The 27,313-nt window shown below is 49.8% G+C and overlaps 1 protein-coding gene across 1 annotated transcript; it reads right to left on the reverse strand.

Moving 5' to 3' along the window:
* Nucleotides 1-24,434: 24,434 nt before the first annotated feature.
* LOC147689432 (uncharacterized) lies at nucleotides 24,435-25,317 on the reverse strand. Its single transcript, XM_086942208.1, has one exon. The coding sequence runs from the start codon at nucleotides 25,315-25,317 to the stop codon at nucleotides 24,538-24,540; it is 780 nt and encodes a 259-aa protein (XP_086798334.1). The 3' UTR covers nucleotides 24,435-24,537.
* Nucleotides 25,318-27,313: the final 1,996 nt, after the last annotated feature.

A 27,313-nucleotide genomic window follows, 5' to 3' on the forward strand; every position in this document is an offset into this window, starting at 1 on the left:
CACCCCAAATGGCAAGACTCATGCTGCTATGTTGCTGGATTTCGAAAAGAAAGGGAAACTCTGTCTCCATAGAGAAAGAACGCATTATTATAACAATATATTCATTGGTTCCAGTGAATATGAACACAATTATAAGGTAATTGGGGGTTGGGGTTTAAAAGATGGAACTGAAACTGTGTTTCCGGGAATCTATTTTATATGCGGAAACAAGGCTTATTACAAATTGCCAGATCATTGGTATGGGAGCTGTTATTTTGGAATAGTCTTCCCAAAGATATATCATGTAAATAAAATCACTGGAAACAATGAAGAGACTAATGGACTAATACGTTATAAAAGAGCTAGTTTTGGTGAAGTAGTAGGTGATATATTTAGTGCATTGATACCTCCAGTGGGAGTGGCTCTGAATACAAACAGAATTTGCAAACTGTCAACAGTAGTAGATCTGTTATCAACTGACACTGCTGGAGGGTTTTTGATGGTTAATACCAAATTGGTTGCGATCAGATCAATGGTTTTACAAAATTGACTTGCTCTTGATACATTATTAGCAAAAGAGGGCGGAGTCTGTAGAATGTTGAAAGCGCAACACTGTTGCACTTACATACCTGACAAAAGTCTTGAAATTAAGGGGTATGTAAGAAATATTACACATTTGGAAAAAGAGCTTAAACCACTGGAGGTTGATAGTGCATGGAAGAGACTTACTGATGGTCTCTCCTCTATAGGTAGTTGGCTTTCTAATGTAGGAAAAAGTTTTGTAGGTAGAATACTGATGCCAATGGCGGGAATAGGCTTACTGATTTTAGGAATAATAATTTGTTACAAATGTCGGAAACACAAAAAGGCATATACAGTAAATAAGAGAGGGAAAAAGAGAAATATTGATGAACTAGAATTAGAAGAGTTAAATGGAAATATATACAAGAAAGTGAAAAATTTTCACACAAACAATGAAAAGAAACAAAATAGAAAGTTTGAAGAGATTGAGTTGAGTGAATTGTGAAAAGTTGGCATCTGTTTCATTAATTGTGATGATATAAAATATCACCAAAGAGGAGATTGATGGAGCAAGGATTCGCACGTAATGCAACTTGCTTGTACTCAGTCCTCTCGACATAACGTTAATATACTAATCAACATGTTTGTTTTATTAATATCGCATTACACGACATCTGAGAGAAGCTTGCATATGTGCTTTTACTAATGTTAATCTGCTTGCAATAAAATGGCTGCTGCTACGCTGGATTTTCTACTGCGCATGCGTCTGTAATACTCGCGTGACATGACGTATCTTTTGCTTGGTGGGAAACTTTCGCTTCTGCGCACTAGAATTAAAATGGGTGCTCTGTGTAACCGCATGCATGAAGCTTGCACTGCTGCTTTTGCTAAGCTGTTCGTTCTGCTTAACCTTAACGCAATCGCTAAAAATAAAGTAATGGGAATAGAGTAGAGATAAATGGTATACAGTGCATTCATTTATTCTGTGTTCTCAAACTGTTTCTTTTGCTATTCTTACATGTAAATCAATTTGGGCCTGACACCTGTTGCTGAACTCCATCTTGGAGAAACTGCGACTGCACACGAATCACAAAGTTCATGAAGCAGAATGACCTTTGAAACGCTGCCAAAGAGCCATCTTGCTACAAGATGCTTGTGGGAACCTTACCTCTTGACCCTACGGAGGAAGTTAAAGTTCTCAAATGGACTAAAATGTAACCAATATTGGAACATTCATTGTCGGGTGGAATAAAACATACGTGAGAAAATACAATTTGGTGGGCGGGAACTTTATTATAATATTCATTGGTAAATGTTTCATTTTGGTATGGTGTGATGACCTCTCCTCATTCCTTGCCCAATCAAAATTGGGGATCCTTACACTTGCAACATTGAGGGGTGGTACACTGACCTGGAAAATAGTATAACTAGGGTAGGCTTAGCTAGTTAGTTTGTCTGACTTGTCCGAATAGCTGAACTGTCACTGACCCAACGCACTCAATAGGTGACCAAGAGCAGAGGGCTGCGGAGCACTATGTCAGAAGATTCGATAACCCATTCGGGGTTCCGGGAAGCTGAAGTGTTGGCGAAGCACTTTGTCGGTGAAATCGATAACCCAATCGGGGTTCTGGCTGTTAGCTGCAGAGAGGGAGTAGCGCAGGCGTTGCAACTGAACTGCGGGTGCCGGTCTTAACCTTTGGTGGTCTTGTCCTGATCCAATTTGGCTTTACCTATCCTGATTCTGATCTGGACCTGCTAGCCTACTGGCGACTGCAACTTTTGGGGTTCTGTCCTTTGTCCAGCCCGTGGCCAGGGTTGGTCTTCACACCATTCTAGGTAAATATAAATTTGTGTGAGTTTGTCATTGTTTTGTTCCCTTTCTCTTTACCCTTCCTACTGTTATAAAGTTTTCGATTACATATTATGTTCCTTTTCTTTCCCTCCCTATTGCTAAATGTTTGAAAACTGTTTAATACATCTTTTGCATAGTTATATTCTAATATTGATTTTCGTTAGTGAGAGTCTTTTGGTGTTTAATCTTTGGATCATGACCATTTAAGAAATTTAGATACAGAGTTTAAAACTTCCAGAGTCTGTGGTTATTACATGAGTGCAAATGTTATTTTTCTCTATCTATCTTCAATCTAACACCCTGGTCCAATAGGTTTACAGGTGCCAGCGACAAGTATTGGTAAGTCAATGGTATAGAACCTAGTAAGTAAAAATAAACTGGTAGTGGAGCAAAGGTTACCTGATTAAGTTATGAGTTATTGATTATGGGCCCAGGTGAGTATGGTAAATTTATAGCCGGGTGACCTGCGCGCTCTATCAAGACTTTTTCACAAACCAGTTCTGCTATTGATCTTTCTCTTTGTAAACAGCAAGCTGTACTGGATGTGATCCCCCCCCGGCGCTCCCTCTTGTGCAGGGACTTCCTAGACAACTAAAATCAGGCTCTCCTGTTGATCCCGCCCCCCTGCTGTTCTTAATATGGTCTCAGAAATAGTCTCTCCAGTCATTCAGGACGTGATAGACTCTTCTTTTCTAATGGAACAGGTTCCTCTGTTATGGAAACAGGCAAGAGTGAAAGCTCTTTTGAAAAAGACAAACCAGGACCCGTAGGATTGGGCTAATTATCGGCCCATTTCTTTGCTGCCGGGAATAAGCAAACTTGCTGAAAAGTATGTTAATTCTTTACTGGCAGCTTTTTTGGAGGGAAACCACCATCTGCATCCCACTCAAACAGGTTTTAGACGCCAACAGAGTATGGAGACTGCTTTACTTGCTGTGATTGAAGAATCTAGGAAAATCTTGGACAATGGAGTCTGCGCTGCTCTTTTTCTGTTCGATCTCAGCGCAGCCTTTGATGCTGTTAACCATCAACTTATGGTCCAAAGACTCAGTGAAGTAGGTGTGACAGGAGCCGCCCTGAGATGGCTGCAGTCCTTTCTCGAAGACAGATCTTTTTTGGTCTACGAGGATGATGCCGTATCAGAGCAGATCCCTCTGCAGCGTGGAGTCCCCCAGGGATCCTCTTTAAGTCCTACCATGTTTAACATCTACATGAGATCTCTGGCAGATGTGGTGCTTCTGTGGGGGATCCACATTGTCACCTATGCGGATGACACTCAGCTGGTGGTCTCCTTCAGTCAGCAAGATAAATCCATGCCTGCTTTAACTTCATGTCTTGTGAAGGTATACGAATGGATGGACAAGTCATTCCTAAAGCTGAATGGAGCAAAGACAGAACTTATGCTCCAGGGCCACTCTGCCCCTGCGAACATAGACCTTTTGAGGCCCAGTTGCTTAGGTTCCCCTCCTGTCCCGAAGAAACAAATTAAGAGCCTGTGAATTTGGTTCGACTGCAATTTGGATTTAAAAATACAGGCTCGCAAAGTCGCAGCAAATTGCTATGGACTACTAAGGATGTTAAGGAAGATTCTCCTCCTTCTTCCTTTTGACGCCAGACGTATTTTTTTCCAGGCACTCATATTATCTCGCCTTGACTATGCAAATGCAGTCTATTTGGGTGCACCATTAGGAACCACTAAGATACTGCAAATTGTTCAGAATTGTGCAGCTCGCCTTCTAATGAACACGTCCAAATGTATCTCAGCCTGACCTGCTCTTGGTCAGCTGCATTGGCTCCCTATTCAGGAAAGAACTAGGTTTAAGGCTATGTGTATTGTCCATAAATCTATTTTGGGAAAGGGTTCTCCACTGCTTAAGTCAATGCTGCAATTATACTGTCCCAACAAAACTCTCAGATCCAATAATAAAGGACTACTTGTAGTACCTGTGATCAAGCGGTCACGAACTGAGGGTCGACGGTTTTCTTATAATGCAGCCAAGTTTTGGAACCAGCTTCCAGAGTATCTACGACTTGAATCTTGCCATCTTAGATTTAGGAAGCAGCTTAAAACCTTCCTTTTTTCTCTGTCTGCTTAAAATCTTCCTCTTTCCATGATCAGTTGAGGTGGACAAGGTGTCATGATAAGCGCTGGGATGCCTTTGGGTAGCCATGCGCTATATAAGTGTCTTTTCAATTCAATTCATGCCCTGGGCACCTAGGGTACCATTTACTAGGGGCTGACAGGTGGCCAGAGATGCCAATTGGGTTTTAGTTTCAACACAGTTTTAGGGAAGGAACACAGGCCCTGGGCACTGAGTTGGCAGGAGCCCAGGGTACACTCAGTCAAAGCACATCGGCAGTTCAGAAAAAAGTGAGGACATACCAATACCAGAAAGATTACATCTGGCCTGCTACTGTCCAAGAGAGATACCACTCAGCCTAATTACACATGGTCTGGTGCTATCCAAGTGGCATACTGCTCAGCCCAATTATACCTGGCCTGCTGCTGTCCGAGAGGGATACCACTCAGCTCTAGTATACCTGGCCTTTTCCTATCCTATTGGGATACCGCTTAGTGCCAATACAAGCGGTAAATGAGAGTGTTAGTTCCCCTGGCAAAGGGAATACTGCCCAGACTTTCATCCAAAAGAAATGGGTGTTCATAGTTATTCCCCATTCCTTGGATATTAAATTGTAATCAGTGAGTTGAGGTCTGGAGATACTGGGCAGAATCCTAAATTCAGTCGCTGGCATCTCATGCACTTAAACCGGCCATTCTCTTATCAGGGCCCCGGTGTCCACAAAGGTCCCCACATTCGGGCCCAGTCTCAGAGCTGTCATTAGAAGAGAAGAACAAGGGACTCACTCAGAGTCACCAAGTCACCCTCACTCATTCAATGTGGAAAAAACAATTAACAATTGATGGACTGTGGGTTGAATCTCATATCTCACAGTGAGTGGTAGCATACCGATATAATTGTTTTCTTTCAGGGTACATATTGCAACTTTGCTTCTAAGTGTTAATTAGTTGTTTTTTATACATTTATATGAGTGACTCTGCCCCTTCTTGGGTGAGTCGATAAAACCCTTGAAGCCCTGAGGATGAGGAAAATACTATGGGTGGGCGGAATGTGTGTAGTTGCGCTATGCAAAGCTCCGCTAAATGGTAAAAAATCTCAGCGAGTACGCAGAGTTCCGCGAACATGCGCAATTGCTTGTTCCGCCCGTTCCCGATGCTTTTTTCCTGTTGACGGACACTGGTTGCGTGCTCGGGGGGAAATATCTCACGAACACACATTTTGAAAGCGCAAACAAGCAAAAATTCGGCAAAGCCGCGGATCACAGAATTTTTTGCAATTCTGAGTTCTCCACGGAACGTGAAATTAGCCAATTCTGCAAATTCTGCAAGCGGAACGGAATTTACCGCCCAGGGCTAGAATATACCTATCAATCCCATGACTTCTTATTACAGTGACTCCCAGATGTTTCCTTTACACTTCATGAAGCACAGCAGCAGAGCGGTGGAAGGCAGCCCAGTGCTACTCATCCACAGGAGGGTAGTTTGGTGGCTTGCATCAGATCTGAAGCTGGTAGTCATGTGCAATGCAGAAGATACTGAAGGTTACGGAATGTTAGATTCCACAATGGCTTGTTTCCCAGAACCTGCCAATAATGTGAAGATTTGCAAAAACCTGTGGGTCTGATTCAGAAAGTTTACCTTGTTTGGTATTCACAAAGGGATTTACCAGTAGTATCTTTACGAGGGCAGAGTCTACCCACATTAAAAGGTAGGGCAGTCCCATTTTTTTTACAATTGTACGAATCAAGCAAAATTCAGTAAACCCTGAGCATAATTGCTACTTGCGCCAGAGGTTGCTGTTGTTATTTTTTGCATCTAACTCATAGTTAAATCAACTTTAAATTGCATTTGGAGAACACATAAAAAACAATTAGAAATTATTCTTTTTTAACTTTAAGTAGATTTTGTTTAGCAGGATTCATAGCAGTTTTTATTAGCTCAACAAAGAACCAGCTGCAAGTTCTGGTGGGGTATCCTACCTTCCAATGCCCCCCTATTTCCAGCTGATGTAAACGCAGATTAACAATACCAGGTACCCTAGAAGAATTGGCAAAGATCAACTTCAAGAAGATTTAATAGAAATATATGTAAAGTAGCATCAATATACATCCTAATCATTCTGACTGTTCCCATCATTTCACAGTTCTTTGTGGGTTCCCAGGTGTGACCCAGGATTAACTTGGTACCCTGGGTACCAACATTCAGAATCAGTGCCCGAGCTGCCCCTTGCCCTTCACCATTCCTTCCCCTCCCTTGCCACTGGGGGCCTCTTTACATTTAAAAAAAGTTCCTCAGCTCTCTCCGAATCCCACAAAATGGCCTCCTGCTGTGTCAGATCCTCTGACCGGAAGAGCCCATTTGTATTCCGGGGGGAGGACCTTCTTAAGCTACAGATTTAGAAGATTGTTCTTCCTGATGGGCTCTGCCACCAAATCTGTAAAAACAAGAAGGCCCTCATACCCTAGAGCGCGCTTGGTCTCCTCGGCGGCAAGCATCTACTCTCTACCGGTCACCCAAGGTAATACGGTCTGATGACCACTGGTAATACGGTCTGATGACCACTGGTAATACGGTCTGATGGCCACTGGTAATACGGTCTGATGGCCACTGGTAATACGGTCTGATGAGCACTGGTAATACGGTCTGATTAGCACTGGTAATACGGCCTAATGAGCACTGGTAATACTGTCTGATTGACACTGGTAATACGGTCTGATTAGCACTGGTAATACGGTCTGATTAGCACTGGTAATACGGTCTGATGAGCACTGGTAATACGTTCTGATGAGCACTGGTAATACATACGGTCTGATGACCAGTGGTAATACATACGGTCTGATGAGCATGGTAATACGGTCTGATGACCACTGGTAATACAGTCTGATGACCACTGGTAATACGGTCTGATGACCACTGGTAATACATACGGTCTGATGACCACTGGTAATACATACGGTCTGATGACCACTGGTAATACATACGGTCTGAAGAGCATGGTAATACGGTCTGATGGCCACTGGTAGTACGGTCTGATGAGCACTGGTAATACTGTCTGATGAGCACTGGTAATACGGTCTGATGAGCACTGGTAATACGGTCTGATGACCCCTGGTAATACGGTCTGATGAGCACTGGTAATACGGTCTGATTAGCACTGGTAATACGGTCTGATGAGCACTGGTAATACGGTCTGATGAGCACTGGTAATACGGTCTGATTAGCACTGGTAATACGGTCTGATGAGCACTGGTAATACGGTCTGATGACCACTGCTAATACGGCCTGACGACCACTGGTAATACAGTCTGATGACCTCTGGTAATACGGTCTGATGACCTCTGGTAATATGGTCTGATGGCCACTGGTAATACGGTCTGATGAGCACTGGTAATACGGTCTGATTAGCACTGGTAATACGGTCTGATGAGCACTGGTAATACGGTCAGATGGCCACTGGTAATACGGTCTGATGGCCACTGGTAATACGGTCTGATGAGCACTGGTAATACGGTCTGATTAGCACTGGTAATACGGTCTGATGAGCACTGGTAATACGGTCTGATGAGCACTGGTAATACATACGGTCTGATGACCAGTGGTAATACATACGGTCTGATGAGCATGGTAATACGGTCTGATGACCACTGGTAATACAGTCTGATGACCACTGGTAATACGGTCTGATGACCACTGGTAATACATACGGTCTGATGACCACTGGTAATACATACGGTCTGATGACCACTGGTAATACATACGGTCTGAAGAGCATGGTAATACGGTCTGATGGCCACTGGTAATACGGTCTGATGGCCACTGGTAGTACGGTCTGATGAGCACTGGTAATACTGTCTGATGAGCACTGGTAATACGGTCTGATGAGCACTGGTAATACGGTCTGATGACCACTGGTAATACATACCGTCTGGTGAGCATGGTAATACGGTCTGATGGCCACTGGTAATACGGTCTGATGGCCACTGGTAATACGGTCTGATGAGCACTGGTAATACGGTCTGATGAGCACTGGTAATACGGTCTGATGAGCACTGGCAATACGGTCTGATGAGCACTGGTAATACATGCGGTCTGATGAGCATGGTAATACGGTCTGATGAGCACTGGTAATACGGTCAGATGACCACTGGTAATATGATCTGATGACCACTGGTAATACGTACGGTCTGATGACCACTGGTAATACATACGGTCTGATGACCACTGGTAATACATACAGTCTGATGACCACTGGTAATACATACGGTCTGATGACCACTAGTAATACGGTCTGATGGCCACTGGTAATACGGTCTGATGACCACTGGTAATACGGTCTGATGACCACTAGTAATACGGTCAGATTACCACTGATAATGCGGTCAGATTACCACTGATAATGCGGTCAGATTACCCCTGGTAATGCGGTCAGACTACCACTGCTATTACGGTCAGATTACCACTGGTATTTCGGTCAGACTGCCACTGGTAATACAATTACCTTTAATGTCCCAGTGAATAAGAAACACACCATTAATGTCCCAGTAAATAATAAACACACCATTAATGCCTCTGCTAGGGCCGGAGATGAGTGTCTGCTGGGACCTGACCTGCCATGCTGTGTGTCCCACTGCTGAGAAACTACACTGATGTAAAGGTACATAGAAAAGAAGGGAATACCGCGATCAGCAGCGCTGCAGAGAATACCAGTACTGAGAATACCACTGTTGAGAATACCAGTACTGAGAATACCACTGCTGAGAATACCAGTACTGAGAAGACCAGTACTGAGAAAACCACTGCTGAGAATACCAGTACTGAGAATACCACTGTTTAGAATACCAGTACTGAGAATAACACTGCTGAGAATACCAGTACTGATAATACCACTGCTGAGAATACCAGCACTGAGAAGACCACTGCTGAGAATACCAATACTGAGAATACCACTGCTGAGAATTCCAGTACTGAGAAGACCAGTACTGCGAATACCACCACTGAGAATACTAGTACTGAGAATACCACTGCTGAGAATACCAGTACTGAGAATACCACTGCTGAGAATACCAGTACTGAGAAGACCAGTACTGAGAAGACCAGTACTGAGAAAACCACTGCTGAGAATACCAGTACTGAGAATACCACCGCTGAGAATACTAGTACTGAGAATACCACTGCTGAGAATACCAGTACTGAGAATACCACTGCTGAGAATACCAGTACTGAGAAGACCAGTACTGAGAAAACCACTGCTGAGAATACCAGTACTGAGAATACAACTGCTGAGAATACCAGTACTGAGAATACCACTGTTGAGAATACCAGTACTGAGAATACCACTGCTGAGAATACTAGTACTGAGAAGACCAGTACTGAGAAAACCACTGCTGAGAATACCAGTACTGAGAATACCACTGCTGAGAATACCACTGCTGAGAATACCAGTACTGAGAATAACACTGCTGGGAATACCAGTACTGAGAAGACCAGTACTGAGAAACCCACTGCTGAGAATACCAGTACTGAGAATGCCACTGCTGAGAATACCAGTACTGAGAATGCCACTGCTGAGAATACCAGTACTGAGAATACCACTGCTGAGAATACCACTGCTGAGAATACTAGTACTGAGAAGACTAGTACTGCGAATACCACCACTGAGAATACTAGTACTGAGAAGAGCAGTACTGAGAAAACCACTGCTGAGAATGCCAGTACTGAGAATACCACTGCTGAGAATACCAGTACTGACAAGACCAGTACTGAGAAAACCACTGCTGAGAATACCAGTACTGAGAATACCACTGCTGAGAATGTCAGTACTGAGAATACCACTGCTGCGAAAACCACTGCTGAGAACACCACCGCTGAGAATACCACCGCTGAGAATACTAGTACTGAGAATACCACTGCTGAGAATACCAGTACTGAGAATACCACTGCTGAGAATACCAGTACTGGGAGTGGAAACGTTTGGGCTAGTTTTAGGGACAGTTTCTCTTCAGGGTTACTGAGCTAGGATGATGATGAAGGTTAGATTAAGGTTTATGATAACTTGTTGGGTAAAGTTTAGGGTTAAAGATGTGCAAAGTTAAGATGGTCAAAGCAGCACCGTTTAAAATAAATGACTAAAACAATGTTTTACAGGGGTAAAGGGTTTGGACACTGTCTGCTTGTCCATTTTCCTGAGCTGATATTGCGATGAGTGGTAAAGGCGTGTGGCCAGGCTGCTGTGGAAGTCCCGATGATGCCTCGTTTCACTTGCGTCTACGGCACTATAAGAAGGTCCCATACAAGTGTCCCTGTGCCCCCTCCATCCACCCGGTACACAGATCACAAGGCAGCTCCGTGGCTGAGCCTGGATTGCGACAGACAGTGCACTAGGGCCTGCCTTACCAAACAGACCGTCCTAGACAGGAGGGTGTGACTGTGAGGCGTCCACCAGGAGCGCGGGCGTTGGACATCTCTCGGCCACTGAAACAGGGTGTCCCTCCTTGGAATCAAGAAGGGCTCCCATGTGGGGGAACAGAAGCGGAAGCTTCTTGAGCTCCACTAATAACAATTTCTTCAAGATGGCCCCTGCAGGAGAAGTCTGACAGAGATACACAGAAAATGTAGCTTTCGTGATCACATCATTCATGGAAAGAATTGGAAGCGTTAAAAATGGATACTCCTGGTTAAAGAAAACCCATCAAGATCTCGAGCGGAAGCGCTATCTGAAAGAAACAGGTTAGTATTAGATTCCTTACCTTAGAATATCCCCAGGCGTCAGTCTGGATCCGGAAACTTTTGCGTAGCAGTACCCCTGCGCGTCGGTAGGCGTCGTCTGCAGGCTTCCCCTGCAGCTCCGCGTCCGTCGTCGGCGTCGTGCGCCGTGATGACGTCGCTGGAGTATATAGACGCCGCCTCCGCGCGCTGACGTCAGTTCTTCTTTTTTCCGCGCCAGTTAGCGCAGATCCGAGAAGTGCAGTACTCCGGTCTTTTGACCAAGTTTTTCTGATCTTTGATCTTTTGTACTCTTGTACGGTGCCGGTAGGATGCCCGGTTTCAAGAATTGTGACGACTGTGACCGTACGATGTCGGTCACGGATCATCACCGACTCTGCCTCCGGTGCCTGGGCCCCGACCACGACGTGGACTCCTGCGTCGACTGCCGGGCCTTGACCAATAAAGCTAGACAGGAGCGGTCCCGTAAGCTGCTCGAACTCCGGGTGTCGGCCCCGCGTCGGGAGCAGTCCCGGTCCGGCCGGAGGTCGAGGGAGCGATCGAGGGAGCGGTCGCGGAGCCGTCGCCGCTCCGGAAGTCGTCACCACTCATCTGGTTCCTCAGGTAGGAAGCACAAGAAGTCGGGGCGTCGTCATCATACCCCCGACTCCCCCCGACGCTCGCTTGATGCGGCCGGGGGTTCGGGTGACCCCACCCCCACGGCTCCGCGCGAGTCGCCGACGCTGCCTGCTCCATACCCTACGGTCCCTGGGCAAGGCGCGTCGCCCGAGGAGATAGAGGCGTTCCTCATGGCCATGAGAGCCCTGTCTCCTCCGGCTGGTTCCGCGGCGCCTTCGGGCCCTGTGATCCCGTCCGGGGGCCCTAGCGGTTCGGGTGATCCTGCCTCGACGCCGTCGGGTGCTTCGGCCCCGGATCCGTCGACGGCTCCGATCCCGACGCCGTTGGGGCCCTCAGGGTCGACGCCGGCTGGTCACCCGGCCTCTCCGGCGCCGATTCCTTCGGGTCAACCCCGGAGGCCGCCCCCGCGCGGCGCCGGTTCTCCGGCGCCGGCTCCGGCCAGTGCCGGTGCTCCGGCGCCGGCCCCGGGCGGCGCCGTCCCCATTCCCTCTCCGGTGCCAGATGCGGAGTCGGACCGGCGTCGTCCGACGCCGGGCTCGACGCCGATGGGGCCTATGAACCCCAAGGAGCCGGTCTACATTATTGACTCCGAATATGGTGACGATGTAGATTACGGAGAGGTGTGGGAGGGGTCTGAGGACCCTCTGACACGTGAATGTCAGTACACTGAGGACTGGACAGGTGACTTGGGTGACAACAGTGATCTAGATGACTCCCCTAACCCTGGCTTTGTCTCGCCTCCTACCGTGGCTTCGGAGGAGGGGGCTGCTTATTCAGTGGTGTTGATGAGGGCTGCTAAGGCCTTAAACCTTAAGCTCCCCGTCGCGGCCGTGAGGACTAACATCCTCACTGAGGTCCTCAAACCGCAGTCATGCCCACAGGAGGCACTGCTGCCGTTCAACGAGGCCTTAACTGACGTTCTTTTGGGCACGTGGTCCAGGCCCGCTTCAAGTTCGCCTGTTGACAGGAACGTGGCCAGACGCCACCGTCCGTGTTCGGATGACCCAAAGTTTCTGTCCACCCATCCCACCCCTGAGAGTCTGGTGATCCAGGCCTCCACTTCCCAAACCGCATTCCCGTCGGCCCCGCCAGACAGGGAATCTAAGAGGTACGACCAGTATGGCAAAAAGGTCTTTTCGTCCTTAAGTCTGGGTCTGCGGTCTTGCAACACCGCGTGCCTCTTGGGCCGCTACACCCACTCTCTGTGGGATACGGTTGCGGACCTGCTGCCTGAATGCCCGCCGGAGGTACGGGCTAAGCTCGGCAAGGCTATGATTGAAGGCCAAGACGCAGCAAGGTACTCCATCAGGTGTGGTCTTGATACGACCGACTCACTGGGCAGAGCAATGTCCACGACTGTGGCGATTCGTCGCCACGCATGGCTGAGGTCCGCCAACTTCTCGGCAGATGTCCAGAGTGCTTTAATGGACATGCCGTTTGATGGCAGTCGGCTGTTTGGCGACAAAGCGGACCACGCGCTGGAGCGCTTCAAGGACTCCAGGGTCACGGCCAAGTCCTTGGGTCTCTCGACCCAGGGCCAGCAAACGGGTTCGTTTCGCTCCATTCGTGGCCAAGGAAGGGGCGGTCCCACACGTGCTGCCAGCCACGAGCCACAACAGACTTATCAACGCGGTGGCGGCCGCGGGAAACGCCGTGGCGGCGGTCGGGGACAACGGCGAGGTCAGACCACACCTCCTCCCGCGGCATCCGCCTCTAAATCCTCCTAGTCCGTGCTTTCAGGCCCATGTGACGCCGGTGGGTGGCAGGGTTCGCCATCACCTCTCCCACTGGCGCACAATAACATCGGACAGGTGGGTGCTGCAGCTCGTCCGAAGGGGCTACTCCCTCCCCTTCGAGACCACTCCTCCAGCCATGCCACCGCAGAACCAACGTGTGTCGGGGGACCACTTGACAGTTCTGCAGGGGGAAGTTACGGCCCTCTTGGCCAAGGGGGCCATCGAGCGCGTTCCTGGGACAGAAGTAGGACGTGGTTGCTATTCCCACTACTTTCTGGTGCCCAAGAAGGACAAAGGGGGCCTACGTCCTATCTTGGATCTAAGGAGCGTCAACGGCTTCCTCCGGAAGGAGAAGTTCAAGATGTTGACTTGGCTCAGGTCTTGGCTGCTCTCGACCCGCAAGACTGGATGGTAGCATAGGACTTGCAGGATGCGTATTTTCACATCCCCGTCCTGCCGGCCCACCGGCGTTACCTGCGGTTCACGGTAGGCCACGAGCACTTTCAGTTTATCGTGCTCCCTTTCGGCCTTACCAGCGCTCCACGGGTGTTCACAAAGGTGATGGCGGTGGTTGCAGCTCATCTGCGCAGGTTAGGGGTTTCAGTCTTCCCCTACCTAGACGACTGGTTGTTGAAGGCGGGCTCGCCCCAGACAGTCGTCCACCACCTCCAGATGACGGCAGACCTCCTGCACGAGCTGGGGTTTTCCATCAATGTGCCAAAATCACACCTGTGTCCCTCTCAAAAGCTCCTTTTCATCGGGGCAGTTCTCGACTCGGCGCAGTTTCGGGTTTATCCTCCGGAACGGCGAGTCCAGGATATTCAGGCTTTGATTCCCATCTTTCAGCCGTTATCCAGGGTTTCGGTCAGGTTGACGCTGCGGCTGTTGGGGCTGATGGCTTCCTGCATCCTTCTGGTGCATCACGCCCGGTGGCGGATGCGGGCTCTGCAGTGGGACCTGAAGTTTCAGTGGGCCCAGCATCAGGGCAACCTGTCCGACCATGTCTTGATCTCAGAGGGCACTGCGAAGCAACTGCAGTGGTGGCTTACGGACCGCGATTGGGTCAGAGGCAGATCCCTTTCCCTTCCCCAACCGGAGCACGTTGTTGTGACGGACACGTCCCTCCAGGGCTGGGGAGGCCACCTGGGAGAGGCAGAGATCAGAGGCATCTGGTCTCCGGCGGAGTCCCGGCTCCATATCAACCTGTTGGAGCTCCGGGCGATTCGTTTGGCACTGAAGGCATTCCTCCCCTTTGTCAACGGGAGTGTGGTGCAGGTGTTCACGGACAACACCACCGCCATGTGGTATTGCAACAAACAGGGCGGAGTGGGGTCGTGGACCCTTTGCCAGGAGGCTCTGCGCCTCTGGCAATGGCTGGAACGTCAGGGCGTGACTCTGACGGTTCAACACCTGGCAGGTTCTCTGAACGCCAGGGCGGACGAACTCAGCCGTCGGTGCTCGATGGATCACAAATGGCGTCTGAATTTGGACGTGGCGCAAGGCCTCTTTCGGCAATGGGGAGAGCCTTGGTTAGATCTATTCGCCACAGAAGAGAACGCGCAATGTCATCAGCTCTGCGCGTTGGAGTTTCCAAGACGGCACTCGCACGGCGACGCCTTTCGGCGCGAGTGGAGTTGCGGTCTGTTATACGCCTTTCCGCCTATACCACTTCTGCCCAGAGTGCTGAAGAAGATCAGGCGCGACCGGGCCCAAGTCATCCTTGTGGCTCCGGACTGGGCTCGAAGGTACTGGTATCCCGAGCTACTCAGCATGTCAGTCGGTCCCCCGATCCGCCTGCCCCTTCAGGAGGACCTTCTGTCGCGCCAGCAGGGGACGGTCCTCCACCCCAACCTGTCCAGCCTCCACCTCCATGCGTGGAGATTGAGCGGCGACAGTTGAGGCCATTTGACTTGCCTCCTGAAGTCTGTGATGTAATTCTGGCAGCCAGGCGTCCCTCCACAAAGTCGGTATACACCTGTCGGTGGAACAGATTTGTGGCATGGTGCACAGCAAAGGCTGTGGACCCTCTTTCTGCCCCTCTTTCCGAGGTTCTCCTCTTTCTTCTCTCTCTTGCCCAGCAGGGCTCTGCTCTGGGCACTATCAAGGGCTACCTTTCTGCCCTTTCGGCCTTTCTGAGGCTGCCTGATCAACCTTCTTTGTTCAAGTCCCCTATTGTAACAAGATTCTTGAAGGACATCACACACATGTATCCTCCTGTTCCGTTTGTGATGCCTCAGTGGGACTTGAACCTGGTTCTGACTTTCTTGATGTGTGCTCCCTTTGAGCCACTTCATTCCTGTCCTCTCCGTCTTCTGACTTTAAAGACGGCCTTCCTGGTTGCCATCACCTCTGCCAGGAGAGTGAGTGAGCTCCAGGCTCTTTCTGTCAAACCTCCTTTCATGTCCATTCATCCAGACAAGGTGGTTTTGAGAACTAGACCTTCTTTCCTGCCCAAAGTTGTCTCTGCTTTTCACATCGGGCAGTCCATCACCCTCCCTTCCTTCTTCCCGCCTCCGCATCCTTCAAAGGATGACGAGCGGCTCCATCGTCTGGACCCAAAACGTGCGCTTTCATTTTATATGGATCGCACACGCCAGTTCCGGGTGGATGACCAACTGTTTGTTGGCTACGTGGGTGCGAAGAAGGGACGGGCGGTACATAAACGGACCATCTCGCGGTGGGTCGTTCTCTGCATCAAAGCGTGCTACTCTTTGGCTCGGAAGGAGCCTCCTGTTGGGCTGAGGGCCCATTCCACTCGGGCCACGGCGGCTACCACTGCCCTGGGCCGGGGAGTCCCTTTGCAGGACATTTGCCAGGCGGCTACGTGGGCCTCGCTGCACACTTTTGCAAGGCACTACTGCCTGGACAGTCAAGTCCGGAGGGATGGCTTCTTTGGCCGTTCGGTCCTCCAGGACTTTCTGGTGTAGGATTGTATTGGTTCGCAGACCCACCACCGGGGTTGGTATTGCTGGGGTATCTATTCTAAGGTAAGGAATCTAATACTAACGTGTTTCTTTCAGATGAACAAGTTACTTACCTTCGGTAACGATATATCTGTAAGAAACAGTAGTTAGTATTAGATTCCTTGCCGCCCCGCCCATCCTCCCCGTTCTGCGAACTGATACCTAGGGTTAAGGGCATCCCTTTCAGGGCCCTAGTTTCAAATGGCACCAGTGTTGGTTCTCACATGGCTCTGCGTGTTCTGGCGCGGAAAAGCTGTGTACAAAGAACTGACGTCAGCGCGCGGAGGCGGCGTCTATATACTCCAGCGACGTCATCACGACGCCGACGACGGACGCGGAGCCGCAGGGGACGCCTGCAGACGACGCCTACCGACGCGCAGGGGTACTGCTACGCAAAAGTTTCCGGATCCAGACTGACGCCTGGGGATATTCTAAGGTAAGAAATCTAATACTAACTACTGTTTCTTACAGATATATCGTTACCGAAGGTAAGTAACTTGTTCGTCTCATCCACAAATCATTTACATCCAGATGTCCGAATTTCCCATTCGCCAAAAGTGGTTCCAAATTGTGCTCAACCTTTTTGCGACTGGAAAGGAGTTTTGCAAACTGGCCTTTGTACTAATAAGTCGGTTTACAAACTTCCAAATCATAGTGGGACATAATTCGACCGACTTCATTAATATGCAGGAGGCGGGCCACACATTGTGACCCACTTTGATTGGCCAGTGTGACAGGCATGGAGGCCTGCTGGGGTCAACAGACCAACATGTCTGTGATTGCTTTTAAATAAAGCGATTTATATTTGGTAAAGATGCAGCCTGGGGCCTGTTAAAAAAAAAGAAAGGTTAAAAAAAAATTTTTAAGAATAGGCCACTGCCCCGCTCCTAAAAGATTTGTTTGTGAAGGTTCTCAAAGGAGAAGGGCCCCTCTGGGACCCCTTCCTGTTTGCAAATGGCTTACCATCAATTTTGATTTGGCGGCAAAATATCATTATTGCATGGCTGGAGTTCAGGCACAAACATGAATACATACCTTAAGGAATCGGTATTTAGAAGGGATGCCCCTAACCACCCCTTCCAAATAGCAGTCCCTTCACGTTTACATTCCTTTTCCGAATCACTGGTTGGGTTTAGTACGTTACTAAAAGTGTGTTAGCTCACAAACCACCAGGCGTTCTGAATCTGAGGGTCTGTGACTGTTGAAACATGTGGCACACGAGGCCTTTACTTCCTTACCAAATGTGTGTCTTTTCTGCTTAGCACCAACACCATAGAAGAACTAAACCAAAGAACATAATCACGCATGTCCTCAAGCATTATAGATAATTAGGAACATGTTTATCTAAAGCCAGATTTTTGCATCTTTATCAAAAAGCTCCATACTATTCTAATATTCCAGACATACATGATGTAAAAATGATGCATAAAAAACTGCATGAAGAATTATCCCAATGAAAAATACAACTTCATCCATGTGGTTAAAAAAAATCAAAGCATCCGGCATGAAATAAACAAAAGCTTTTATTTAAGCACATTATTCTCAAAATTTCACAAAGAACCGGAATATATTAACATTTCCTGCCGCTGTGCAAACTACACAGGAATTAAAAACAAAAAAAGCTTCGGGTGATCAATAACATTTTGCTGTTTCTTTCCTTGAAGATTTGTAGTGAGACAGGCTGACCCAACGCGTTCCCCATCAACAGGCAAAAGATGAAACGAGGCAGGACTGTCTGCCCTCTCCCTCAGGAGACATGCAAGGCTTGAGTCTCGCGAGATGACACTGCTGATGGAGCTTGAAAAACCAAATCAAAACAAAGGAGGCCGATCTGCTCCTGACGCCACATCCTGCCAAGGCACCCAGCAGGCAGATGGCAGAGGAGGAGAGGAGGGGCTTAAAGGAACACAAGAAGAGAGCATCTCTTCTCCATGGAACAGACCACTGGAGCCGAAGAGGAATCCACTTCCGGGTACAGCTGGTTCCAAGAACAGAGACAGACAGGGATATTGAAAGAGCTGAGACACCCCTGAGATCAGCACCCAGGTCTGCTGACCTGATCTCACGGAGGACTGAAACCTTCTAAGTAGAATACGGGCAGAGAAAGCTGGGCCTCACGATCCTTCTGACTTTTAGGGTCTGAAAGGGGCACATTTACTTAAGATAATGTAGAGCAGCAACTACAGTTACTGCCCTGCGTTGCGTATGAAGGAGAGGACAGGGCAGCATCATATATTCAAGGATACGGTGTTGGTGACCTGCGTTGCGTAAGAAGGGGAGGACAGGACAGCATCATTTATTCAAGGATACGGTGTTGGTGCATTGCGTTGCGTAAGAAGGAGAGGACAGGGCAGCATCATATATTCAAGGATACGGTGTTGGTGCATTGCGTTGCGTAAGAAGGAGAGGACAGGGCAGCATCCTATATTCAAAGATACAGTGTTGCTGCACTGCGTTGCGTAAGAAGGAGAGGACAGGGCAGCATCTTATATTCAAAGATACGGTGTTGGTGCACTGCGTTGCGTAAGAAGGAGAGGACAGGGAAGCATCCTATATTCAAAGATACGGTGCGGTGCACTGCGTTGCGCATGAAGGAGAGGACAGGACAGCATCCTATATTCAAAGATACGGTGTTGGTGCACTGCATTGCGCATAAAGGAGAGGACAGGACAGCATCCTATACTCAAAGATACAGTGATGGTGCACTGCGTTGCGTAAGAAGGAGAGGACAGGACAGCATCCTATATTCAAAGATACGGTGTTGGTGCACTGCGTTGCGTAAGAAGGAGAGGACAGGGCAGCATCTTATATTCAAAGATACGGTGTTGGTGCACTGCGTTGCGTAAGAAGGAGAGGACAGGGAAGCATCCTATATTCAAAGATACGGTGCGGTGCACTGCGTTGCGCATGAAGGAGAGGACAGGGCAGCATCATATATTCAAAGATACGGTGTTGGTGCACTGCGTTGCGCATGAAGGAGAGGACAGGACAGCATCCTATATTCAAAGATACGGTGTTGGTGCACTGCGTTGCGTATGAAGGAGAGGACAGGGCAGCATTCTATATTCAAAGATACGGTGTTGGTGCACTGCGTTGCGTAAGAAGGAGAGGACAGGACAGCATCCTATATTCAAAGATACGGTGTTGGTGCACTGCGTTGCGTATGAAGGAGAGGACAGGGCAGCATTCTATATTCAAAGATACGGTGTTGGTGCACTGCGTTGCGTAAGAAGGAGAGGACAGGACAGCATCCTATATTCAAAGATACGGTGTTGGTGCACTGCGTTGCGTAAGAAGGAGAGGACAGGGCAGCATCTTATATTCAAAGATACGGTGTTGGTGCACTGCGTTGCGTAAGAAGGAGAGGACAGGGAAGCATCCTATATTCAAAGATACGGTGCGGTGCACTGCGTTGCGCATGAAGGAGAGGACAGGGCAGCATCATATATTCAAAGATACGGTGTTGGTGCACTGCGTTGCGCATGAAGGAGAGGACAGGACAGCATCCTATATCACTGGTTAGAGGAGGCAGACCCAGAAGCAGAGGTCAGACCCGGGACCAGGGTTCAATTCCCGACGCGGCAGGGTCTTGAGCCCAAATGTCCACGGACTCGATAATTCTCGCTTCGGTGCCCACTCGAATCATGGGTTCACGCTCTGCAACTCTGGGCAATAGCTTGCTTAATCTCCACAACGGCCCCCCGCGGCGGGATGCCTGGCTTCACCTTGGGGATGCCCAGTACGGGTTATCTCACAGGGAAAAAGCCAGGACGGGTTCCCAAGGCAAGCGCTGAGATGCTCCAGGGTAAGTCGAGCGCTATATAAGACTGTACAATAATATATAAGACTGTACAATAATATATTCAAAGATACGGTGTTGGTGCACTGCGTTGCGTATGAAGGAGAGGACAGGGCAGCATTCTATATTCAAAGATACGGTGTTGGTGCACTGCGTTGCGTAAGAAGGAGAGGACAGGGCAGCATCCTATATTCAAAGATACAGTGTTGGTGCTCTCTCTTCCAAGCTCTCGTTCACACTAGACCGCCCCCCTCCATTTACACCCCTTTGCACCACAGTAGGCTGTCCTTCCAGTACGATATGCTTTACTGAGACACACTTTTTAACTTTCCCTCCATTGTATGTGCGCCGTTCAGTGCAATACACAAAGTTTGAAAAGTTTGGAGAAAAAAGCTTTCCTCCTACTCTGCGTCTGCCTCAAGGAGGTGTGTTTGTGGCACAGAGCCCCATCTACAAATGCTAACAGGGAGGGTTGTGTGTCAAAGATGATGGGTGGTAATGCCCTTGTACCACCCATGGGATGTCGTTTGATACAAAGTAATGCAAAGTGGCTCCTACTGCTAATTTGCCTTTCTAACAGTCAGTTTTCCAGCACAAATAAAGTTTTGCGCTGGAAAGTAAATACGAAAGCACCACTTTACACCTGTTTGTGTCACTTTTGGTGACTTTGCACTGGTGCAGAGTGTAGATAAACCTGGCTTAACTTTCTACACCATATAGAACTAGTCTTGAGAGCACTCTTTGGGCATTGCCAGGACATTTGAAGTTGCAGATGACAGAAAAATAACCTCGGATAACTGGCTCATGGAGGCCATGCGTTCGGAGCGATGCTGCCTTTTGATGCTTCAATGTTGGCTCTTCCTCTCATTGCAAAGCAGAATTCACCAAGAGTGGGATTGCTCCCCTCCACTAATAGGGAAGGGGACCCGGGCGCAATGGTACTTCATGCTGCTCGTGGGGCACCCAGTGCTAAATCATTTGTAGTTGACCAGATTTTGGGTCAGAGTTTCTCAAGCAGCAGAGCAGGTGCCATGGTGTGATCAAATGAAAGTCTTCCTCACACCACTCTTTTCTTCCTGGGTGTGCATCGCGAGCCTTTGTCAATTCTGGGAGGAGCGGGATGCCCAGTGCACCCCATGGTGCATTGCTTTCTACTCCCCACGCACAAGGAGTGAGGAACAGGATGCCCAGTGCACCCCATGGTGCGTTGCTTTCTGATCTCCTTGCACCACCAGGTGCACAGTTGGACCACACATTCTCCAGCTCAGCCCAATGACGAGATGGCACAGGCCAGGACAGTCGTCAAGTAGGCAAAGGTGGATGCATTTTGAGGTGCCCAGGGTATCGTCTGAGAGTGTCTGGGCACTTGGCCAGTGGGCTCCAGTACCTTTGACCTCCCCCTTGGTGGTTCCAGGTGTCCGGCTGTTCCTGTTGGAGCCCCCAGAGGAACAGGCCACCTGGTTATTTGGTCCAGGGGCTTGGGCTATCTGCCCAGTGGCTCCAGAGGCTGGGACATCTGGTCAGTTGCTCCAGGTGGTAGGGTCACCTGTTCAGGGGTTTCACAGGCTTGGGACACTGGTCAGAGGCAACGAACATCTGGTGGCTTCAGAGCCTTGGAATATCCGTACGATGGCTCCTGGGCATGGGGCATGTGGCCAATGACTCCAAAGACAGAACATGTGATCAGTGGCTCCTGGGGCTTGTAACATCTGCTTGGTGGATCCAGGGGTTTGGGACGACTTGTCAGTGGCTTCGGGTGCAGGTAACATCTGGATGGGGCTTTCAGACCAGACAGACTACAGGTTGGCTGGAAGGCCATCTCCAACATTTCCTCCCTCCTGGGTTCCAGAAGCCCCAATTTTGAAGACTTTGTGAGTGGAGACTGTCTTAACCTTCCTCTGGTACCCAGGCCTGGGTGGTAACAGACGAGGGTAGCTGAGGAGGGCAGTGGGCAGCTTTGGTTGTATCGGACTGGCAAACCTGAACAGCTCGTCGCCAGCATGGGCAATGTTCCCCAAGCACTGCATGGGACACCAGGGAAACCTCAGGGAATAGAACAGGAGGGCACCAGTTTTAGGCTTGGCGAGGCCTGCAGGGCCTATAGGGTAAGTAGCCCCGAGGGAGGCCATCCAAGACTGGCTGATTCAAGCCGGGCCAGGGTACTCCGAGGGCCACAGATGGCACCCACGGCTGTGCTGGGCCAGGAGACCCAGAAGGAACCTCAGGGTGGTAAAACCCAAAGAGGTTATAAAGGGCTTACCGACCTGAGCTGCTGTCTCCCAGCGTGCACATGGGCGCGGAGTGTCGCAGGGCACAACCAGTGTTGTCCCGGGGAGTAAGGCAAGGTGCGCAGGAACCGCAGGGTTGACTGAGCCGCTCTGGCAGGAGTAAAAAACGTGTTTGCGTGATCTTTTACCCACTACAAATGTTTCTACCGTTGGCAGCATTAACTCAACGCCACTAGTTTGGGGAGGATGGTGCATATGAGAAGGGAAAGCGCAAGTGTTTGAGTTAGTAGTGTACGGGCTACTTTAGGGCTTTGGCTGATGTAGATGCAATGTCGTTGCAGTGGTGTCCATATAGTAGTAGTTATGTACATTCCATACACATCTGGTTGGTGTAGTGTAAGTTCAATGTGGAAAGTTCTATGTAGTGGTACCTCAAAGCTGTAGTAGTCCACGTAGTAACATACAAACAAACATGAAAGGCATCGTTTCAACCAATGTCTGGCTCCGGGGAATCCTTAAGGATGGCTTTCATTGGACAGTCATCTTCACAGTGTAGCTGGCCCAATCGCTTTCCCTTTCCGCTGCCTTGATTCCTGCCATTGGCTGAAGCGTTGACGGCGCTGTAGAGTCGAGTCCTATCCGCCCTGCACAGAAGAAAGAAGAGAGAACCGTCCACTTCCAGAGATGACAGAAGGAGGGAGGCACAGAGGAGAGGAAGTGGAAATGAACGGATGGGTTAATAGATGTTCAGAGGGAGCAATGGTTCGATGGATGGCTTCAGGACATTTGATGCCCCGCGTTATAATTCCTTGCAAGTCGCAAAGATCTGGGAAGACCCGGGCTGACGCGTGGGGACCCCCTGGTTATGGCAGCTCCAGAGGAACATTACAGAGGGACAGGCTGAATTTAAGAAGCAGGTACTTCATATGTCCAGGTTTCCACCTTTGAATGACATTTCTTCTACAGAAACAACCCATAAATAAATATATCGAGAAATTCACATCAATTTAGAAGTTCAGAATTTCCAGTGCAACAGACGTCACTCTGGTGCAATGTAAATTACAGAAAGATTTTGCTTCTCAGACAGTTTTTTCCAGTTTTGCTCAAGTTAACTATGAAGAATTAAAAAGAATATCAGCCATTTGAAACTAGCCCCCCTCCCCCCCCCCCTGCGCCAGAAATGTGGGAGAAAGCGGCCGTCGTTCTGCAGGTCTTAGCAGCAGCCAGGACTGCTCTCCGAGGCTGGCCCGTCTCCCCTCCCTACCTGGTGCAGCCTCTGGTGGACAAGGAGGGGTCAGGAGAGGTCAGCGGGAGTTCTCACCCCTCCCCAAGCTTCACTTCCTGTCCATGTCACCGCAATGAACCGAAAGGTGTCACGTGGCTTGTGAGGGAACACACGATCCCTCCTCTTCATTCCCCCGCCCCTCCCCCCACCCAGGCCCCCTCCCTCCCCCTGGATCCAGCGTACATGTTCTTTAGCTGATGTCACGTGGCAAGAATAATCGAAAGGAGGAAGCACGCCACCAATATCCTGACCTCTTTCTTTCAAAGTGACAGAAAGAACTCAAAGACACACTACTTCCTGTCCAACCGGAAGACACGCATTCTTTGCAAAAATCTGGAGCCTGGCAATGTCCATGTTCAGGTCTGAATTCAAGTATAACAAAACCTAAGACAAGGAAAACAGTGGATTGAAACCTGGGGAATGCAATCATTTAAGGACCTTGAGAGGCTTCAAGAGTAATGATTTGTGAAAACTGAAGAGAAATGAGTTGTTGAGTTATCCTAATGCAGGTGTGTGGGTACGTTTCACGGTTTGTAGGTGTGGGGTCTCCTATGGCTGCTGGGGTATTCCTTCCTTTCAGAGGCAGACTAGCCTGTCAGGATGGCGGGAGATCCACAGGCTGACAGCATCTTTCGTAAGGCCAGTAGGCTAGAGCCGCCCTTCACATGCCCGGCGACCCAGCTATGTGGCCGACTCGCCAGCGTCTTATCTCCACGGTCCACGGAGGGACATCTTCTGTCTGCCCCAGTCCCTCAGAGTTGGTACTTCTTCAGCAGCTCGTTCTGCCAGTGCCGCTTCTTGTTGGGGAAGGCCTTGGGGATGCGGATCTTGCGGAAGTCCTCGATGCACTTGTGCAGCTCCCCCTCCAGGGCTCTCTTCTCTTCGTTGATCTGGGGCGCCGCGGGGCAGCTTTCGATCCCGTTCTCATTCACCTCTGAGTGGTCACTGTTCGTTCGCGGTCCCAGGGTCTTCGCCTCATCCACGTGCTTCCTGAGGGACTGAGAGAGGTCAAGGGTGGTGGGCCGGATAGGAGCTACCACTTGGCATGGTACATTGTTCAGCGTGACACTTCCTGCTTGTGGTGGGAGATCCTGCTGAGTGGCAGGCACCTCAGGACAACGCGGGGATTCATCGATGGTGGAACGTTTCTCCACTACCGCAGAGCGTGGTGCCGATCCAGAGATGGTGGGGCATTCTTCTGGTCTCTCAGGGCACGGGCGGGAAGGAGAAATGGCAGCACACCCTTCCGGTCCCTGAGATTGCGGCGCAGATGAAGACACCATAGGGCCTTCTTCTGGGATCTCAGGACACGGTGAAGTATCTGACATGGCATCACATTCATCCAGCACCTCTGAGCACAACAGAGGCTCTGGTGGGTCATAGTTTGGGGCCTCCAAGTCCAGCTCTTCGTCAGGGTTGCTGATGGCGGCTGCTACAACGGAGTAAGTGTCGGAGTGACTGTCCAGGGTGGAGCGAGACAGATCGTTGCCGCTGTCCAGATCCTCCGATACGGGGGACAAGTCGTTGGTCATCGTCGCCACCAGAGGGATGCCATGCTCTGTGAAAGAAATCATATAAACTTGTTAGAGTTGTTTTAGAAGAGCTCAAAAACTCAACAGTCTCTTAATTTATTAAATTCCTACTCATAGAGTAATTGTGCTACAGGGCTTTGTTCGCACATCAGAATCAATACACTCCAGTATTAACATTTTATTAACTGTAATAATCAAAATATTTCATGTGTTCCTTCCGAACCACTCTTGTAGAAAACATAAAATCCGACTGCTCCCATGTGTTGATGCTGAGTGCGTTTGTTACATGGGCTACATGTGTGTAGTCTGTTCCCCTGGAGTGTAGAACATGAAGTGTTCAAAAGACTGAGTAAAACATGGTCTGTTAATCTGCTAATTTCATTAGAACTGTAACTATACTTGGTTCTGTGGACCTCACGTTGCAGTTTGCACATAGTTGAAGATTTAGAAGGGCTTGGTTTAGATCTTGGCAGACAGGTTACTCTGTCACAACGTTGACGGATATCCCGTCCCCCGAAATACACATTTCATCGAAACTGAGCACTGCTTTTTCCCTTCCTCTGAAAACACATTGCCAGGCCTCTTGGCTTTGCCAGTGCATTGTGATGGGTGCTTGATTTGGGTAATGATAATGCAAGAGCAGGAAAGGAGCCGCATCAGGTGAGTTGGTGTCTGAGTGAGAATCTGCTGAATGGGCAGGAATCTGCTGCAGGAAATGGCAGTGGTCGCAGGAACTGTGAGGTTGCTGCAATTCTTCCGAAGGGAAGGAAGATGTGAATTTGCTACATGAGCTGAGAACGCACAGTCGAGCTGGGAAGGAGGGGGGGGGGGAGCAGGGAAGGTGGTGCAGGGGCAGGGAAGGTAGTGCAAGAGCAGGGAAGGAGGTACAGGAGCAGGGAATGCGGTGCTATAGCAGGGAAGGCGGTGCAGGAGCAGGGAAGGAGGTGCAGGAGCAGGGAAGGAGGTGCAGGAGCAGAGAAGGAGCTGCAGGAGCAGGGAAGGAGGTGCAGGAGCAGGGAAGGAGGTGCAGGAGCAGGGAAGGCAGTGCAGGAGCAGGGAAGGAGGTGCAGGAGCAGGGAAGGAGCTGCAGGAGCAGGGAAGGAGGTGCAGGAGCAGGGAAGGAGGTGCAAGAGCAGGGAAGGAGGTGCAGGAGCAGAGAAGGAGCTGCAGGAGCAGGGAAGGAGGTGCAGGAGCAGGGAAGGAGGTGCAGGAGCAGGGAAGGCAGTGCAGGAGCAGGGAAGGAGGTGCAGGAGCAGGGAAGGAGCTGCAGGAGCAGGGAAGGAGGTGCAGGAGCAGGGAAGGAGGTGCAAGAGCAGGGAAGGAGGTGCAGGAGCAGGGAAGGAGGTGCAAGAGCAGGGAAGGAGGTGCAGGAGCAGGGAAGGAGGTGCAGGAGCAGGGAAGGCAGTGCAAAAGCAGGGAAGGAGGTGCAGGGAAGGAGGTGCAGGAGCAGGGAAGGCGGTGCAGGAGCAGGGAAGGCGGTGCAGAAGCATGGATGGTGGTGCAAGAGCAGTGAAGGAGGTGCAGGAGAAGGGAAGGAGGTGCAGGAGCAGGGAAGGAGGTACAGGAGCAGGGAAGGAGCTGCAGGAGCAGGGAAGGAGGTACAGGAGCAGGGAAGGAGGTGCAAGAGCAGGGAAGGAGGTACAGGAGCAGGGAAGGAGCTGCAGGAGCAGGGAAGGAGCTGCAGGAGCAGGGAAGGAGGTACAGGAGCAGGGAAGGAGGTGCAAGGGCAGGGAAGGAGGTGCAGGAGCAGGGAAGGAGGTGCAGGGGCAGGGAAGGTGGTGCAGGAGCAGGAAAGGAGGTGCAGGAGCAGGGAAGGAGGTGCAGGAGCAGGGAAGGAGCTTCAGGAGCAGGGAAGGAGGTGCAGGAGCAGGGAAGGAGGTACAGGAGCAGGGAAGGAGGTGCAGGAGCAGGGACTGAGGTGCAGGAGCAGGGAAGGAGGTGCAGGAGCAGGGAAGGGGGTGCAGGAGCAGGAAAGGAGGTGCAGGAGCAGGGAAGG

Source organism: Lissotriton vulgaris, chromosome 10, assembly GCF_964263255.1.
Source record: "Lissotriton vulgaris chromosome 10, aLisVul1.2, whole genome shotgun sequence".
NCBI lineage: Eukaryota > Metazoa > Chordata > Amphibia > Caudata > Salamandridae > Lissotriton > Lissotriton vulgaris.

Bases quoted from the DNA above. Each gene is read 5' to 3' on its own strand.
- LOC147689432 (XM_086942208.1), bottom strand. From the start codon at position 25,317: ATGACCAACGACTTGTCCCCCGTATCGGAGGATCTGGACAGCGGCAAC.